The sequence below is a fragment of the Bombina bombina genome, chromosome 5 (assembly GCF_027579735.1).
Source record: "Bombina bombina isolate aBomBom1 chromosome 5, aBomBom1.pri, whole genome shotgun sequence".
NCBI classification, from domain to species: Eukaryota; Metazoa; Chordata; class Amphibia; order Anura; family Bombinatoridae; genus Bombina; species Bombina bombina.
This window is the reverse complement of record NC_069503.1, coordinates 207814472-207833597: the sequence shown is the minus strand read 5'-3', so window position 1 is coordinate 207833597 and position 19126 is coordinate 207814472. Positions and strand designations below refer to the sequence as shown.

Sequence of the window (19126 nt, the reverse complement as noted above, 5' to 3'; positions counted from 1 at the left end):
TCAAATAATTTCCCATTTTATTAAATCTTTTATATTATTTTGCTTAAACACAACGGTAAGACTCTCTGGATCCAAGTAAGAATTCATATCTCCTTGCAGATAGTGCCTAGTAATCCCCTTCCTCAGCATTGATGCTGTAGTGCGCTATTAAGGTTTTCTGCAGCAATCTCCTCAGCAGCTTATTTTAGATTTTGTGTTATTTTTTTCATATTTTATTAAGTGAATGACTCCTTCCTGCCAGTGTGACAAGTGCATCAGGTATTTTAGATGACATCATCTGTCAACGCTGCTGTGGAGCAGTTTAGGAATCCATCATTTCATTTTGCTTACAACCTGCTTATGATAAAAAAAAATAATAGATGCAAGTTTGACCAAGATTTTCAAAGAAACAAAGTTAAGAAATGGTGCAGTAATATTGTAGCAAATTTTAACTGGACACAGACAGTCAACATCTCTTATTTTTATTTACAATTTGTCCTTTGCCCCTTGCTATCTAGAGATGCCAAAAAGCAGATTATTTAAGAAAGCTTTTCCTGCAAATTGCCTTTTTGATTTACAGCATTTGCAGATTTTTAACACCCTGCCAGAATTATAGTGCATGTGCAGATAACCAATTGTTTCCTGTTCTTTGTTGTACGGAACACCCACACACAGCTCTGTGAACCAGTCAGGGAGGGTTTAACAGAACACAGTATTGCAGTATTTTGCAACATTGTATAAAAAAAGCTACAAATAATGTTAATATATATAAAGAAAAATGACTGATTTATTTTAAAAATGTTAAAGTATTGATCACATCAAACTTATAAATTAGAAAACATATTCGGAAATAAATTATGATAGGCCTAATGTTTGTTCATGATTGCAAATGTGGATTCAAATAAACTCAAGATGATAGGAAACTGTATGCATATCATGAACTGAATTTGTTTGAAAGAAACTACAATCAAACACACAAAGCAGTCATGCCTAATAATAAATCATTTTTTGCACTTTTAACACTTTTGTTCTATTTTGTGAAGTAGAAAATTATTAATATAGATAATGCATGTATATTGCATGTGTATTTTTCGAAAGGGCTTACTAACTCATACACACATTTCTTCTAATAAACTGAAAATATATTGATAAGAGAGCAGAAATATATTTTTGACTGTAAAAGATTGTACTTGGCACTGAAGTCCTTAAAGGGACAGTATACTCCAGAAATGTTATTTTTTTAAAAGATAGATAATCCCTTTATTACTCATTCCCCAGTTTGCATAACCAGCACAGTTATAATAATATACTTTTCATCACTGTGATTAACTTGTATCTAATCTTCTGCAGACTGCTCCCTTATTTTATCTTTTTTGATAGCCTTGCATTTTAGCCAATCAGTGCTGACTCATAGGTAAATCCACAGGAGTGAGCACAATGGTATATATATGGCACGCATGGACTTGTACTGTCTAGCTCTGAAAAACTGTCCAAATGCACTGAGATAAGAAGCAGCCTTCAAGGGCTTAGAAATTAGCATATTAGCCTACCTTGGTTTTGCTTTCAACAAAGAATACCAAGAGAACAAAGCAAATTCAATGATAAAAGTAAATTGGAAAGTTTTTTAAAATTGCATGCCCTATCTGTATCATGAAAGGTTAATTTTGACTATACTGTCCCTTTAAACATAAGGCATGAGAAATCTATTTAATAGACAAAACTATTCTCATCTCATAAAATATTCAGTATATAAAGTGTTTTTTTTTTCCATAAAGCAAACACTAGATGAAAAAATAATGCTAAAAATTATACATAATTCAATTTATTTAAAAATATACCTTTGATTTAGGAATACTAGCTTGGCTTAATGTAATTAATTCAATAGAAGTGATGCATTAAAAGAATGCATTACATTAATATCCAGGTAACTAGGAATATTATGTTTGCCAAGCGTTCATTAGCAGATTAAAGTGGGCATGATTTTGTGTTGTGAAAAATAACAAATCAACAAAGAAAAAAGAAAAAAAAACAGTGCCACTGGGTGTTTGTATGTTTCCTTCACGGTGATGTGTTTGGTTCCCTAGAGTTGGCAAAACTAAGCCTGTATCAAGCAGATTTTCATCTGAAGCAAGGAGGAAAAAACATTCATAATTCTGCAGGGATAGGTATTTTTTGATGTGTATTGTATTTTACAAATTGCCAGAGGCTACAGTAGTTAATGCTTATTGTTGCGATTAAAAAGTTAATCTATACTATGAAGTTGCTTACACCTATTTTTTACCAGTTGAGACTGGGTCAAGGAAAAAAATGATAGCTTATCAAAATATGCACTGCAATATTTACATTTGTATTTAGTTTTTTCAAGCAATGTTCAGCAAAAAAAGAGGTGTAGCTCATTGAGTCTTTTGCATTATGGTAAAGATTGGCAAATATATTTGTATTTGAATCTAGAAAACAGCCACACTATACTAATATATGCCAAAAAGCAAAACTGTGTGTATTTGTGAATAGCTGATTAAAAAAAGAATGCAGGTGTTATCTTGGATTATATAAAATATTTACTTTCTGAATGTAAAATGTGGCATTCATTCTTCATCTACAGCAAAGGCTAAGTATGAATTAGAAGCTACTAAGGGCCACATGTAGCCTGAGGTGTGGTTCTTCAGAGGAACTGGTGGGTGGAACCACCCAAAATCAATCATCCAAAATTCTTGAAGGTATCAACATCCATTAGTATATAAGCATTTTATATGTTCTTTGTTCTAGCAAGACAAGAAGATAAGAAAATGGACCAAAATGTTAAATATAGCAACAGTAATCAATAGTAAAAATTTACTTCAGCCGTGTGACAACTTTGTTTGAACCCTAAGCTTGTAACCATCACTTTAAAGGGACAGGAAACACCAACATTTTCTTTCGCGATTTGGATAGAATATACAATTTTAAACAACTTTCCAATTTACTTATATGATCAAATTTGCTCCATTATTCCTGAAGGAACAGCATTGCACTACTGACAGCTAGCTGAACACATCTAGTTAGCCAATCACAATAGACAAATGTTTGCAGGCACAAATTAGCAACTAGCTCCCACCCCACTAGTGTAGGATATGTGTGAATTCTTTTTCAATATGGGGTATCAAGAGAACAAAGCACATTTGAAAATAGAAGTGAATGTAAAAGTGTCTTAAAATTACACGCTCTATCTGAATCATGCAAGTTTAATTTTGACTTTCTTATCCCTTTAAAGCCCATTAGCAACTTCTTGCACAGTTAATGGCGGGCTCTTTTGAGAGTGAGAGCCTTAGGTGTTAGCGTAGGGGGGGGGAGTTTGCAGTTTTCTCACCACTATGGACTTTAGTTATCAAGCATGAAGACTGCTTACCAAAAGTTAAAAAGCATTGGAAAGATGTTAACGTATTAACAATTTACAAAATAAAGGTTTAGTTAATTAATCTAGGATGTGATGAGAGTTAATCTAGGTCACCTCATACAACAACATACTAGAAATGCATAAAAAGGAAAACTCTAGTAGAAAACACTATAAGTTCCCTACTTCAAAAAATCATCCCCTTCTGGAGTGGGAAAATTGTAGACTGACTTAAATGTGTTCCACATAGAAATAGTTTGTACTTCATGAAGAGTTTTCTGAGACTAGTACATCAAACTTAAAAAAAAATTCTACTTAGAACCATAATAGAACTGAATGTGACATGTCTTCATCTTCTTATTCATCTTTTTCCCCTTATTTTTGTTCAGATCTGGTTTTAATAAGACATTAATCTCATTTATGGCTAATATCAGAGCATTATGTATCCTGGTTACAGCCCAAAATTCTAAAATTTAGATACTTTTATTAGATAATTTTATTTAAAATTTGATAATGATATTTAAAATAATAGTAATTAGACAAATACGATAGCTATGGTGGTAAAGAATAAAAAATAAAACAACACAGACCAGGTACTTAGGAAAGTAACTTACTCTCTCTTTTGTTTTATTTTGTTTCTGCTTTGGCAAAGTATGTTTTAACCACTAGAGAAGTGGATCCTAGATCTTGGTCTGTGCCATGATATTGATGCTTCAGATCATATTCTTAGGGCTAGATTTATCAAGCCCCTGCGGCAGCAAGTTCTCACAAGAACTTGCTCGCCGCGATTTATCAAGCAGCGGTCACCAGACCGCTGCTTCCCTAACATCTTCGCCACATCTATTCTGGTGAAATTCAATCTCCTCGGTCGAGTCCGACTGAGGAGATTGACAGCTCCTGCCCGCGCGTGATTGGCTGTGCGCGGGCAGGGGGCGGGATTGCACGCGAGCGCAAAATTGCGCTCGTGTGCAATGTTAATTACCTGCGGGTAATTGCGCCCCGCCACAGGCGAGCTGAGGTGTACAGGGGCGCGTATACGCGCCCCTGTACGCCTCAGGGTTGATAAATCTAGCCCTTAGTATATAAGGTGAAAATGTAAAATGGTGCGCAAGTAGACCCCTGCACATATACTAATCTGCTCCCCAAAAAACAGATAGGATAGATACAAAGAATATATAGAAAGAGGTGTATATGTGCGCTAGACAGCTAAGGGGTAAATTAATATTTAATCAGACTAGTGTCTCTATTTAAATTGGCCTGAATAGTTAGAGTAATAATCAAATGGAATCAAAATCAGAAGGTATATAATAAACTGTATATATTTATTACTATGCAAGATTCTAAAATAATAGTAAAAAGTCTGTGACATGCACAAATCTATTTAAAACATACAACTGTGTATAAAACTTGATCTTATATATGACCGGTCCTCTGTATAAACATTTCTTTTTAATCAGTATCCACCTTATGTTTTAATTCCTTATGTATCAGGAATTTTGCAATCTGTAGCGCTTAGATATTTAAAAAGTCCTTTTTAACTCAAAGGTATATGTAAAGTCCTTGATATTATTGTCCTTATCGTAAATATAATAGAAAAACAATAGTCCAATTTATGTCATGGACAGATGTGTGAAATCTTAATAGATTTTTGCCGAATTGTTAGAGAAAAGTCCAGTTGTTCGATGGCTTTATTTTACACTTTGTAAAAAGATTATATTATCCTCAGAAGAGTACCACACTAAAACAGGCTGTTACACCTCTATGTGCCTAACTAATAAATAATTGTAAATAGGCTTACAAGTAGAGGTAGGTAACTTAAATCTGTGAAGGATCTGTTAAGTTACCTACCTCTACTTGTAAGCCTATTTACAATTATTTATTAGTTGTGTTCTGTCCCTAACTTTAAATCTGTGGCAGGAGATCTCTGTGGTTAGGAGACTATAAAACTCAAATTGGGCCACCTGCCCTTAACCACTGAATCTCTTGTTATACTATACTTTGCCCTACCCCCACCCTCTCACTCTAAACCTCTATGTGCCTACCTTGATCCAGTTTGGGAACTTTCCGTGCATTCTGCAGGGCACAGGTGTCTATGCAGCTCCGTTTGTTTGGCTTTCCGGGTTGATGACGTCACTGTCTGCATACACTACTATGGGAAGTAGTTCCGTGAAGATTCATATATCCTTACTCTGTGCAGAGTTTTAGTGGATTCCTTGATAAAGCTGTGTAAAACGGTGAAACGCGTTTATGGTACAAACAGATTGCTTACATTGAAGTCACATTATCCAGTTGAAGGGTTGGAATAGATTCAAAAGGGACTTAATTTCTGGAAAAGGAATCCACTAAAACTCTGCGCAGAGTAAGGATATATGAATTGTCACAGAACTATTTCCCATAGTAGTGTATGCAGACAGTGACGTCATCAACCCGGAAAGCCAAACAAATGGAGCTGCATAGACACCTGTGCCCTGCTGAACGCACGGAAAGTTCGCAAACTGGATCAAGGTAGGCACATAGAGGTGTAACAGCCCGTTTTAGTGTGGTACTCTTCTGAGGATAATATTATCTTTTTACAAAGTGTAAAATAAAGCCATCGAACAACTGTACTTTTCTCTAACAATTCAGCAAAAATCTATTAAGATTTCACACATCTGTCCACAACATAAATTGGACTATTGTTTTTCTATTATAGTTACAATAAGGACAATAATATCAAGGACTTTACATATACCTTTGAGTTAAAAAGGACTTTTTTAAATATCTAAGCGCTATAGATTGCAAAATTCCTGATACATAAGGAATTAAAACATAAGGTGGATACTGATTAAATAGAAATGTTTATACAGAGGACCCGTCATATATAAGATCAAGTTTTATACACAGTTGCATGTTTTAAATAGATTTGTGCATGTCACAGACCTTTTTACTAATTTTTTAGAATCTTGCATAGTAATAAATATATACAGTTTATTATATACCTTCTGATTTTGTTTCCATTTGATTATTACTTTAACTATTCAGGCGAATTTAAATAGAGACACTAGTCTGATTAAATATTCATTTACCCCTTAGATGTCTAGCTCACATATAAACCTCTTCTTATATATTCTTTAGATCCTATTCTTAGGCTTTGCATATTTGCTATCAATCAGCAGAACAAAACCATCATCAAAGAACCTCTCAAGCCATTATATTGTATTATGCATTTGTTTTAGCTATACAAAGATTTCTGGTTCTGACCTCTTATTAAAAAAAATGAAAAAAATATATATTTCCCGCTGCCTGTTGCCTGCACCATCCTACTACTTCATGTTTGATCTTTCTTTAGGTTGACCAGTGGCCACTCATCCTGCTGAATCCTTACTCTAGATTTAGTCTCTGAGTTTCTTACAGTCTTTTACCTACCTAGCATAAAGGGACATCAAAAATTAATATTTTAAAAGCATTTAAACTTTTATTTTGTTAGAATAATAAGCATTATGTGCAGACCCATGACACAACCCTTGAAAAACACACTTGAATGTTGTTTGCCGTAATTATTTAGCTGTTGCCAACTAGGGACAGATTTAAAAAAAAATCTGCACATATCAAATAATCACTTTGCAGTATGTAGAAATGTAAGGGTTTTTCATTCCATGGAATGTGCTCCAGCCTCTCTGGGTAGTGGGGGGCTCTACAATTTTCACAGTTAAAGAGACAGAATAAATAAAAAATAAACTTTCATGATTTAGATAGAGCATGTAATTTTAAACAATTTTCCAATTTACTTTTATCACCAATTTTGCTTTGTGCTCTTGGTATTCTTAGCTGAAAGCTTAACCTAGGAGGTTCATATGCTAATTTCTTAGACCTTGAAGGCCACCTCTTTTCAGAATGCATTTTAACAGTTTTTCACCACTAGAGGGTGTTAGTTCACGTATTTCATATAGATAGCACTGTGTTCGTGCACGTGAAGATATCTGTGAACAGGCACTGATTGGCTAAACTGCAAGTCTGTCAAAAGAACTGAAATAAAGGGGCAGTTTGCAGAGGCTTAGATACAAGATAATCACAGAGGTTAAAAGTATATTATTATAACTGTTGGTTATGCAAAACTGGGGAATGGGTAATAAAGGGATTATCTATCTTTTAAAACAATAAAAATTCTGGTGTAGACTGTCCCTTTAAATTAAAGTAAAAGCAGGTTAAATAAATCTAAAAAAATACATTCCAGTTTTTATTTTTATTTTGCATAGGTAAACCTTTTACTGGAAATCTTAAATTAAATTTTTCTTTAAATTTACTATTGCACTCCAGGGCTGGCCCTTAATCATGGCTTTATACTGGTCCAAGGGCAATATGCAGGAATCTGCACTAGTCTTTGTGGTGCCTGATTGAAAGCAGAACTAAGGATGTGCGGCATACTTTTTGAGGACCAGGAAAAAGCAGAACTAAAAATGTGGACTTTGGGGACTTCTGGTGAGTGGGCAAACAAGGTGGTCACAACTAGTCCTCTAGAGATGAGAACATCAGATATATTGTACCCTGCAATCTTGTCTAAATCTGGCTTTATGCCAGATTTGTGTGATTATTACTTATATATTTCATTTATATGGGCCTTAAGGCATATCAAATCTGAAATTGTTTGACTCCTGCTACTAGACTGCTCTGCTCAGTCTTTGGACTGTAGCTTTGATTTTACAATCTCTTACCAAGGTGCTCAAAAAAAAGAACACTTTACCAGCGAAAGCCTATATCTGTAATTAGACTCTACTCTGACCCAGAATCTCCAGAAAGTGTTTCCTATAATAGTAAAATAGTAAAACAAGGCATTTACATTACTTGCTATAAATGTAGGGCATATGTAAAAACTCTAATAAAATACTAAATCTGTTTTGCAAAAAGATTGTACCAATCTGCCATGAATGCATAATTTTGATTATAAATGTGTCCTCCCTTAGAATATCTTATTTAATGGTGCTTGGGATCACTCAAAATAATCATGACTAATAGATAATCCTTTTAAAATTGCTGAATTGTAAGAAAAGTGTTCTTTGTCTCCGCTTCCTTCTTTCGTATCATTATGCATGATAATTGAGTCTGTACAAAAACATATTAAGAAAGACAGAGCGCTGCACATTGAAGCTTAATGCAAAATTCAAAGCAGTTATACAGAGATTTTTTTTTTAAGCAACAAAGACTTCATCTTAATCACAGCTTCATGAAATTTAACGATGGTCCAATTGGTAGAACATTAAGGTCAATTTTCTGTGTGATCCAAAAAAATCACCCTGTTCATGGACATAACTGTTTCAGGAAGCTTTAATTGTTAAAATATAATTTACATATTTATAAACAAAAAAATAAATGTTCATAAACCCAAAAATATAAATAAAGGATTGCATTATTTATACAGTACTTTTCTCCTCAATGGTACTCAAGTGCTTTAGGTTAAACTTGGGAACATTAAGGTTCTTTTTTTTTTACGTACACTTAAAAGATATTTATCTGCTAACTAAGCACCGTGTTGGAAAATATCTTTATACACAATACATATTTTATAAGCATTTAAAACTGTAGTTTTGTTAGTTAAATTTGCATTTTTTTCAGCCCATGGCCATGCCTTGAGCACATTTATCTTATCTTTGTTTGCTGTTGCCAGTTAAAGACAGATTTAACCCTTTAAGGACACAGCTTTCAGTTTGCTCAATTGTTTTATGACGGAAAAATTTCGTCATATGTCCTTAAGAGGTTAAATCAAGCAGCCACTGTGTTGAGTTCTGAGGTTTGTAGGATCCATTCCAGCCTTTATGAAGACAGTGGTGAAAAAAACACAATTAAGTTGCAAAAAAAGTGGGGAAAATAAATAATAATATTACATTGTAACGTTGTCATTTTAGGATAAATCAATGTTGTGTTTAATATCCCTTTAACTAAATCTGTAGCTGATATATAAGTCTATGACTACTTGCCGACCGTGGAAGCACAAAAGTCCGAGTTGGATCTGTTAATGCTAGATCATGCAACCTTGTGGTGGGACAATATTTGCCTTGTTTTTTTTTTGTGTTTGATCAAGAACTTAAAGGGACATGAAACCCTCTGGGATTGTAAAATAACATGTTTCCTGAAGAAGTAGAGCACTATTCTCCGAAACGGCGCATGTATGCACAATACAGTGTGACGTATTGAAGATAACCAGATAGTGCCTGCACTTTGTTTCTATATATACAGTATATACAAATTCGCCCGTTTACAGGCACGCAAAAAATAACAATAAGCCATTACAAGTGGCTGGTTATTGGAATCAATGCTCAAAAATGTAACCAGAAGTCAGACTCTGGTTAATTTTAAAATGTGCCCCAACTGCCCCCAAAAACATTTGTGTAGTGCCTTTTTGCAAATATATTATACAAGTATTTTTTTATTTTATTTTTTAAACTACACTTAGCAATTTTTAGGGGTTAAAAGTGTCAGGTGTGGGGTGTTAGAAAAAAAAGTGCCTTTACAGTGTGGTCTATGGGAACTGTGTGTTCCCTGTAAATAAATATGTATATGCTTATATACATATATATTTATGTGTTAATAAGTGTATATACACATATTAGTACATCACTATATATGTATATAAGCCTATATATTTATATTTTATGCCCATAGCTGCACGACTTACCCCTTTCTCTGCGCTAGTTTCTTATGCCATGTCTGACGGCATGAGAACTAGTCTCCCATTGGAGCCTATTGAAACGTGCTCTCATGAGCACCATGCTTTCCGTGCAATGCGAACGTGAGGTCGCGTTCACATTGCACCTAACTTGTAATACCAGCGCACATTTGCGTTCAAGTTGTAATCTGGCCCCATGTGTGTGTCAAGTGCCTGTTTGTTTACTAATCTTTTATAAAGTAGTATGGATGGTATGTAAGTATGAGAATGATTTGATAAACCATAACTGCACTTTTAAATAATAATAAATAAGGGGCACAGCTATCTTTTTTGTGCAAATTATGTTGCTTGTTACTAAAAATAATTTTTATTATTTCTGAAGATTCCCCTGCTAAGCAGTCTTTTAAAAAATACACGAGTAACCCAAGACTGTCTTAGAAGATATTAGAGTGCAGTATCCCCAATTTTCAGTTTAAATTTCAACTCCTAAACCAAGCAGTAAGCCCGAAGAGCACAAATACCCGCGATAAACCCATTATTGCTTGCACAAAAAAGTTTGCGCTCCACTCAAAATCTGTCCCTATGTAGTTTATACATTGTGGAAACAGTGCTTCGAGTACTCAAAAGCATTCTTGCTGAGTTGCTGCAATGTAGTTAACAAGATATGGGCACAGCCTACATTAAAAAAGAATACCATGAGAACAAAGTCAATTTAATAATGCTCTATGTCAGTTGTTCCGAAAGTGGGCGGTACTGCTTCCTGGGATGCAGTGGGATTTTTGAAGGGGGCACAAATAGTTATAAGATTTGGAAGGCGCACTAGTGGGAAAGTAGTGGGAAAGGATGCTAATGGGCGCTTCCAAGCACAATGATCATAATTTAAGAAGGTTACAGTCTCTCTGACAGCATTGTTCAAGAGGTCTTAAATTCTTTGTTTTAACAAATCTGTACTTTATCACAAATTGTTAACTGCATATTTCAGATTTACTGTGTAGTAGTAGGAAACATTGCAAACACCTGTTGTGCTTGTATGAGAAGCTTTGCACACAGTAATCTGTCCATCCATCGCATTAACAATTTTTTAAATAGTGAATTGCTACATGCAGTATATCAGGCTCTTGCACAGTGGTAATCTACTTTAAAAGCAAGTATCACAAGATAAAGATAATACATTTGTAATTAAAGGGACATACAACCTAAAAAAATGTTTTTCATGATACAGTTTGAGCATGAAATTGTAAACAACTTTGTCATGTACTTCTATTATAAAATGTTCTTTGTTCTCTTGGTATCTTTTATTAAAAAGCAGGGCTGTAAACCCAGGAGTGTGCATGTGTTGCATTATGTGGCAGCAGTGCATGCTCTGGGGCTGATTTATCATGAGTCAAATGGGGCCAAATACATCTGTTCCCGTGCGAGCCTTCAGGTTCGCCGGAAACAGGAATTAAGAAGCAGCGTTCTTAAGACCGATGCTGCTTGTGCAATGATAAATGCAGACAGTGTATGCTGTCGGCATTTATCGATGTCTGGCAAAGATGATTGCTACAGGAGATCATATCCGCCAGACTCATGATAAATCGTTCCCTCTGTCTGAATAACAAAATACATTTTGGGTTTTATATTTCTTTAAAGGGCCATGATACCCAAATGTTGAAACACTTGAAAGTGATGCAGCATAGCTGTAAAAAGCTGACTAGAAAATATCACCTGAACACCTCTATGTAAAAGAAATATATATATTTTACCTCAAAAGGCCCTAAGTATTCAAACCCCATTGCAAAAGACTTTAAGCAGAAAATCAGTATGTCTGTCCCTGGACAGGCAAGGGAGTGAGCTTCGTGCACACTCATGTTATTTCCCTATTCAGTTTAAGGAAGTTTACTATGAAATCTCATGAGAGTTAAGTGAAATCTCATGAGATCACAGTAAAAGAGTTAATGATCTCAGCACTGCTTATGCTGATTGGCTGCTGTACATTTCTTCATTTTTTTAAAAACTTTTTTTACCTGCAGCTAAACAGCAGCTAAAGTATAATTATTTACACAGAACTTACTCTGGTGAGCTGAGGAAATTGTGAGGTAAAATATCTTCATTTTTTACATACAGATGCTCAGGTGATATTTTATTGTCAGCTGTTAACAGTTATACTTCTTCAGTTTCAAGTTTAGCATATGAGTATTATGTCCCTTTAATTAAAGCGCCATAATAGTAAAACATTGTATGCATTAATGCGTTACAGCATGTCATTTTAAGACTATTGACCCTATACTACTGTGCATTTAACCCCCACAATCAGCAGGACTAGTTTCATATCCAAGTCATGCAACTAGCACTACTAATTAGATAAGAAGCTGTTCAGCTTTGGAACAGCAGTGCTCTGTGGGTTCTGAGTGGTACTTCTCTGTGTTTAATTGCATTAAGGGGGTTACACACACATTAGCATAGGGTCGATAGCTTTAAAATTGCATGCTCTAACTAATTAGAGCATGTATTTTTCAAATATTATGACCCTAATCTAAAAAGTTTCTTTTACATTTTGAAAAAAGTGTAATTATTACTCTTTTTTTTAAATTGTATTGTGTTGTCTTCATTAGGGGTCATGCATTGCTATTATAAATAAGATTTTTTTTCTGTGGTAAGTTAGGGAACCACTGCTCTATATGAATCATAAAAATATACATTTTCTTTTCATGTCCCTTTAAGGCTGAGTGCTCAGGAGTAAACCACTTACCTTGAAGAAGTTCTGTTGAAATGGCCAACTAAGAACATGATAATTGAAATTGAATATTGATTTGCAATGGGAAAATACCCAGAATTACCTCGTGATTTCTAAATGATTACTGCTGCATAGCATAAGAGACTATGAAATGGCTCGTCTTTTAGGGGTTTAAAGAGGTTGGAAGCAATCCTGATTGATTCCAGTTGAATATGGCCGGGGGTGGCAGCGTTTAGCTCTTTTCAGAGCAAGATTTATTTATCTAATAGTGCAAATCCAGATCTTTGTGTGTTGCACTATTAGATAAATAAGTCTTGCTCCGAAAATAGCTAAACGCTGCCACCCCCAGCCATATTCGGCATTTATTTGTACCAATGATTGCTGAATATTCAAAAATGTACATAGCTTTTTGACATACAGCTGCGTCAGGTAAAATAGAGTAAAACTTGCAGAGGTCAATTACAAGAGGCAAACAAAATAAATAGTAAGGGCAAAAGTAACAAGCAAATATATATATATATATATATATATATATATATATATATTTTTTTTTTTCTCTTTTGCTTGTTTGTTTTACTATATTAAGTGAAGCATTTTATTGCCAATTTAATTTTGACTTTAGCATTTGTCATGCATTGCTATACCAGTTCACCTGTCGGTGCCCTTTTTAACAATATTTATTCCAAATGCTGGATCTTAATATGCTAAGGTAAATTATCCATGCAAAATGCAATTATTATAAAGCCATTAGGAATTTTACTGGAGTAGAATGTTATTTATAGAAAACTTTTAAAGCAGGCTGAGACCATGTAACATTTTTAATTTATTTTCAATCTACCTTGATTTGAAGTTTATTACCTCATGATGAGCTGTAAGAGTCAAATGTTATTTTTCTTGTATATAAAAGAGGACATTTTTTTCCTTTTGAAAAATGGATGTTCCTGTATTGAAAAGGAAACATTTGTTCTTATACTTTTGAGGCATGTAACAGTCCACCAATTGAGGTGAGGGAGTGGCCCTTATCAGCCAATAACATTCTACCTTACCTCCTGCTGATTTCAAAATCTAATTAAGTAGCTTTAAAGGGATACGATTCAGACAGAGGGTACAATTTTATACAACTTTACAAATTACTTCTATTTTCTAATTTGCTTCATTCTCTTGGCATTCTGTGTTGAAGAAGCAGCAATGGACTACTGGGAGCTAGCTAAACGCATTGGTTGATCCAATACGATAAGGTGTTTAAGTGCAGCCATCATTTAGCAGCTCTGAGCATACCTAGGTATCCTTTTAAAAAAATGATACTAACAGAACAGAACAAATTAAATAATAGAAGTAAATTGGAAAGTTGTTTAAAATCACACGCTCTGTCTCAATAAATGAAAACATCTGGGTTTCATGTCCCTTGGACTTTTTTTCATGAAAAATATATTTAAACATATTTAAATAGCTCTCTTTCAAAAATATTAAATTTGTTGAGTTTATTGTCTTTTTACATTTCAGTAAAATTCACCAGTGAAGGATCTCACTAAAATTATTCATGTCGGATAATGTGAAGCTGATCAAGTGCAAAATTCTGTTCATGTAATAGAGGTTTTAATTTATTTCTATTTAATCTAAAGGTGCATTTGAATGCACAATAGCAAGTACTACAAGTGAATATCACATTTTCAAAAGTGTTAAATTAGAATGGCTTGGGCACAACACCCCATTTTATACAGCAACTTGGAATACAAGCGCAATGAGCTCACTACTACCACTTTACAATAGTTATTGAAAGTATAGGGGGCGCTATTTATGTATCAGCCACGTGGAGTGGTATTGATTACCAATATGATGAACCATGTTAACAATTGTTCGCCACTTGTAACCTAAGCTTTTATGTGGAATTACATTTTTATGTATTAGTAATTAGGTTTTTCCAGGTATCCGGTGTTTAGCAGGCTGTCCAGTAAAATATTCACAAAAAATACTGGACACTTAAATATCCATTTTTTTCAAGTCCCTGTATGTTAGGTTAATATCTCAACTCATTACAAATATGGAACGGACAAAGGGAGGAGCAGTCAAAAGAGCCAAATCACTTATATTTACATGTGTTACTGGCAGAGGTAGATTTATGTATTTATGTTACTGGCACCCAAGGGGTAAAATAACTGCACGGATGGGAAAAATGTACACGGTGGGTGAAAAAGTGGGGTATAAGATAGAGCTTTTGGGAGGAGCATTGAGTTGTCCCAATCACCTACAAATTGCCCTGTATTTTACAAGAGGATAGGTGTCAGCCTTTTTAGTAATGCAGAGAAACTTGCTATCGATTTATAGCAGTGATGGTGAGAAGTATATAGCTCAGTTTTAAAATATAAACATATTTGCTGTTATTAAACTATTTATTAGGTGTACAGATGACAGAGAATACAATGAACTTGCACACATGTGAATTATACAAATTTACATATGAACAGTATTGTGAATGTCTGTCACAGCAGCATTAATTAGCTTAAAGGGATACAAAACCCAAACATTTTCTTTCAGGATTCAGATAGAGCATACAATTTTAAACAACATTTTAATTTGTTTCTGTTATTAAATTTGCTTTGTTCTCTTAGTATCTTTTGTTGAAGGAGCCGCAATGCACTACTGGGAGCTAGCAGAACATTAAAAAAAAAAATATTGCTTGCTAGAGGCCAAAAAGCAACTTCTGTAACATAAGTGGGATCAGTTTGTGGCATAGTTAAATAAATATAAATATACAAGAAAAAGTGGCTAATGTGTTAGATCATTTTGTGATTGCACTGCTGCTTGTATATTGCTCTGTGTTTAACTCCTGCAGAGGTCTTAAACACATAGTTAAAGTTATCTCAGCTAGCAATAATACGCTAGCTGAGCACACCAGTGAGTCAATGAAAAAAGGCATATGCATGTAGCCGCCAGTCGCCAGCTAGCTCACAGTAATGCATTGCTGTTTTTCATCAAAGGATACCAAAAGAACAAAGCAAATGTGAAAGTAGAAGTCAATTGAAAAGTCTTTTAAAATTGCACGCTCTATCTGAACCAAGAAAACTTCATTTTGTACATAATCTGAGCTCCAGCCTCTCTAGGGAGTGTGGAACAAGCACCATTTTTACAGTAAAAGCCAGGTACTTTACAGCAAAAGGAAACAAAATAATCAAAGTATATTCACTGTTGTTTCATTTTTGTTAATTAATTAATTAATTTATTTATTAATTAAAGGGAATTTTTGTTTTTACCCTTGAAGTACTGTTTAGGCTATTTGTATACCTGGCATTGTAATAACACTTGTTTTTGCTACACAGGTACAAGCAGTGCTGAGGTGAAGGAAAACCGGAATTTAGGAAACAGGGAGGGTCACTCCTTGCCATCTAATGATAGACCAAAGAAAGGCTCATCAAGCTTAAAAAGAAAAAGACCACTGGAGGAAGGAAATGGTGGACATTTCTGCAAATTGCAGCTGATACTAAAGAAACTTTCTTGGTCTGTAACACCAAAAAATGCTCTTGTGCAGCTTCACGAGCTAAAACCGGATTTACAATATAGAATAGTTTCACAAACAGGCCCAGTACATGCACCTGTGTTTTCTGTTGCTGTGGAGGTAAATGGACTAACTTTTGAAGGCACAGGGCCTACCAAAAAGAAAGCAAAAATGAGGGCTGCAGAGTTAGCTTTGAAATCCTTTGTCCAATTTCCAAATGCTTGTCAAGCACACTTTGCCATGGGAAACTGCATCAGCCCATCAACTGACTTCACATCTGACCAAGCAGATTTCCCAGACACCCTGTTCAAAGAGTTTGAACCATCTACACACAGCGCACATTTCTCAGGCTATAACCCAGTTAGTAATGAATTGCTTTCTAGTGCATATCGACATGGGAGATTAGTCTGTCATACGTTGGACCTAATGGGCCATTCTAAACAAAACAAGCACAAGATGCTGTCCCCAGCTGGGAGAGAAAAGAACCCAGTTGTGATGCTAAATGAGCTGCGGCCTGGACTGAGGTATGTCTGCCTTTCAGAGACTGTGGAGAAGCAACGTATCAAGCATTTTGTGATGGCAATGAGAGTTGATGGCAGGACATTTGAAGGCACAGGACGTAGCAAGAAAATGGCAAAAGCCCAAGTTGCACAGACTGCGCTGCAGGCCCTCTTTAACATACAGCTGACCAGTCAGATACCCAACAGGAATAAATGTAACCATTTGCCACAGGTGAGAGTTCATCTGCTTGATTATGGTCTTCATATCTGTAATGTATGTTTATAGCATCATGTATTATGGAACAAAGCAAATGATATTTCCTTGTTAAACATATCAATATTTTAAATGAAGCATTAGTGATGTCAAAGCTATTCTACAGGGTAATAAATTATATTGTCAGACTTTTGGCAAAGCCACATTCTGTCACCTTCTGTATGGTGCCCAATGGTGTTATAAGCCTCTTCAATCTGATGTGATCAGTCACTTTTATTTTTGCAAGATGTTGGGAAAAAAATAGTTTGCTGATTATCTTTATGAAATGCTGATTATCTTTATGAAATGCTGATTATCTTTATGAAAGGAATGATCAAAATTCATAATGTTGATGTTTTACATGAAAAGAAAATTGATTTAAAGTGTATTATTATCTGTGTGGTTTCATAGCATTTTTGAACATACATACCATTTATTAACACACATTTGAGTATAAAAATGATCTAAAACAGTTCTAAATGTATATTTTAAAAATCAGAATCATATTACAATCGGTACCCATTTAAGGCTAGATTAGAAATGACACACTAACTGTTGCTCGCGAGCGATAAGGGTTATATTGTGGCTTTTTGCATATATTGGAAGTAGCACAAGTATTACATGTTGAAAGTAAACCTGTTCAACTGAGCACAATTGAATTTAACGAATGTCGGGTTAGCGGGACTTCAGAACTCTTGTTAACTGTTATGCGTGACTAAAATGTTACTTTTTATAGAGGTAAGCTTGGAACTTGTAGATTCAGACGCTTTTCTTAAATCATTACGTGAGGTCTGCATGTGTGAGGGTGAAGTTTTTTGTCCATACTTTGCATGGATTGTAGCTATGTAGAGAAACTCCAATAATACAGCTACAGAAAAAAAGGAGAATTTAAGCTATGTTCTTCATTAATCTTATCCAAGAAGAAATATCTAAACAAAGTCTGTTCCAATTTCAGCTATATGATTAGTCTGCAAAAATGCCTGATGTTCCATTATAGTGAAAAATGGACCCTAGCGTTCTGTGTCAATGCCACCTGCTTTGCAATCTAGAAATCTGCTTTTATGAATTATGAACATATTTTTTGGTACTTCTTATGTTTTCCTATTACAATTCTGAAAGTTTTAGGAGCATCTAGATGTAAAATAGATTCCATGCATTGAGGAGCCATTGAGCATTTTTGGACTTGTGTATAAGCCTGCAGCCAATGTATTATTTCTGATAGGAAAAAAATTGCTTGGTAAGCACTAGATAATATTTACTTTGACTTTGATAAACAGCTCCCAATTTTTGGATGAACATTGGTGTAAAGAATTTAATATAAATTCTGTTTTGAAGTTCTATTGCCCCACAAAAAAACTCTAAGTAATGTTTTGGAAGAGTGATTTATAATTCAAAAAACAGCCAAGCAGATCATTTTATAAAAGAAAGTTAGCATCCTTTGTGGTAGACATAACAGCAGGAGGCTAAAAAAAACATTTAAAAAGTAATATATTTGGAATGCTTATTGTCTCGTTCATCAAAGTGATTGCTGTTGTATATGGAAATCTAAAAAAATTACAAAAAGGTGTGATGGCAAATAAACAAAGAAAAACTCAGTGAATCTAGAAACCTCTGAGTTATTTAATAATAAGACCTTGGTCAGAAAGAGAGTTGAGAGAAACTATAAAGTCTATAGCATTCCAATAAATAATAAGGCTACATATTGAAACACAATATTTAAAGGTATAGTTAACACCAATGGGCATATTTATACCCCGTGTTTGGCGGACAGAAATCGTTAGAAACCAACCCTGCTATTGGCCAATCGCGAATCTGCAGGGGGCGGCATTGCACCAGCAGTTCACAAGAACTGCTGCTGCAATAATAAATGCAGAGAGCGTATGTTGTCGGCATTTATCGATGTGCAGCGAACATGATCCTATATATCGGATCATGTCCGCTCGCAACATAATAAGTAGGCCCCCAAAAATATTATTGTTTAAAAAGATAGATAATCACTTTATTTACCATACCCGAGTTTTGCATAACCAACACTGTAATGATAGGATTAAATCTCTATTCCCATACTAAATATTCCTTCTGCTGACTGCCCCCTTATCTCAGATCTTTTGACAGACTTACATTACAGGTAATTAGTGCTTACTCTTAAACAACTTCACGTGCATGAGCACAATA

The 19126-nt window shown here is 34.7% G+C and overlaps 1 protein-coding gene across 1 annotated transcript in view; it reads left to right on the top strand.

Annotated features, from left to right (window-relative positions):
* ADARB2 (adenosine deaminase RNA specific B2 (inactive)) overlaps window positions 1-19126 on the top strand; it is a 422890-nt gene that overhangs the window by 12725 nt on the left and 391039 nt on the right. The window contains exon 2 of the mRNA XM_053712956.1: window positions 16023-16930. Coding sequence (XP_053568931.1) covers window positions 16023-16930 — 908 coding nt within the window. The remainder of the gene's footprint in view (window positions 1-16022; window positions 16931-19126) is intronic.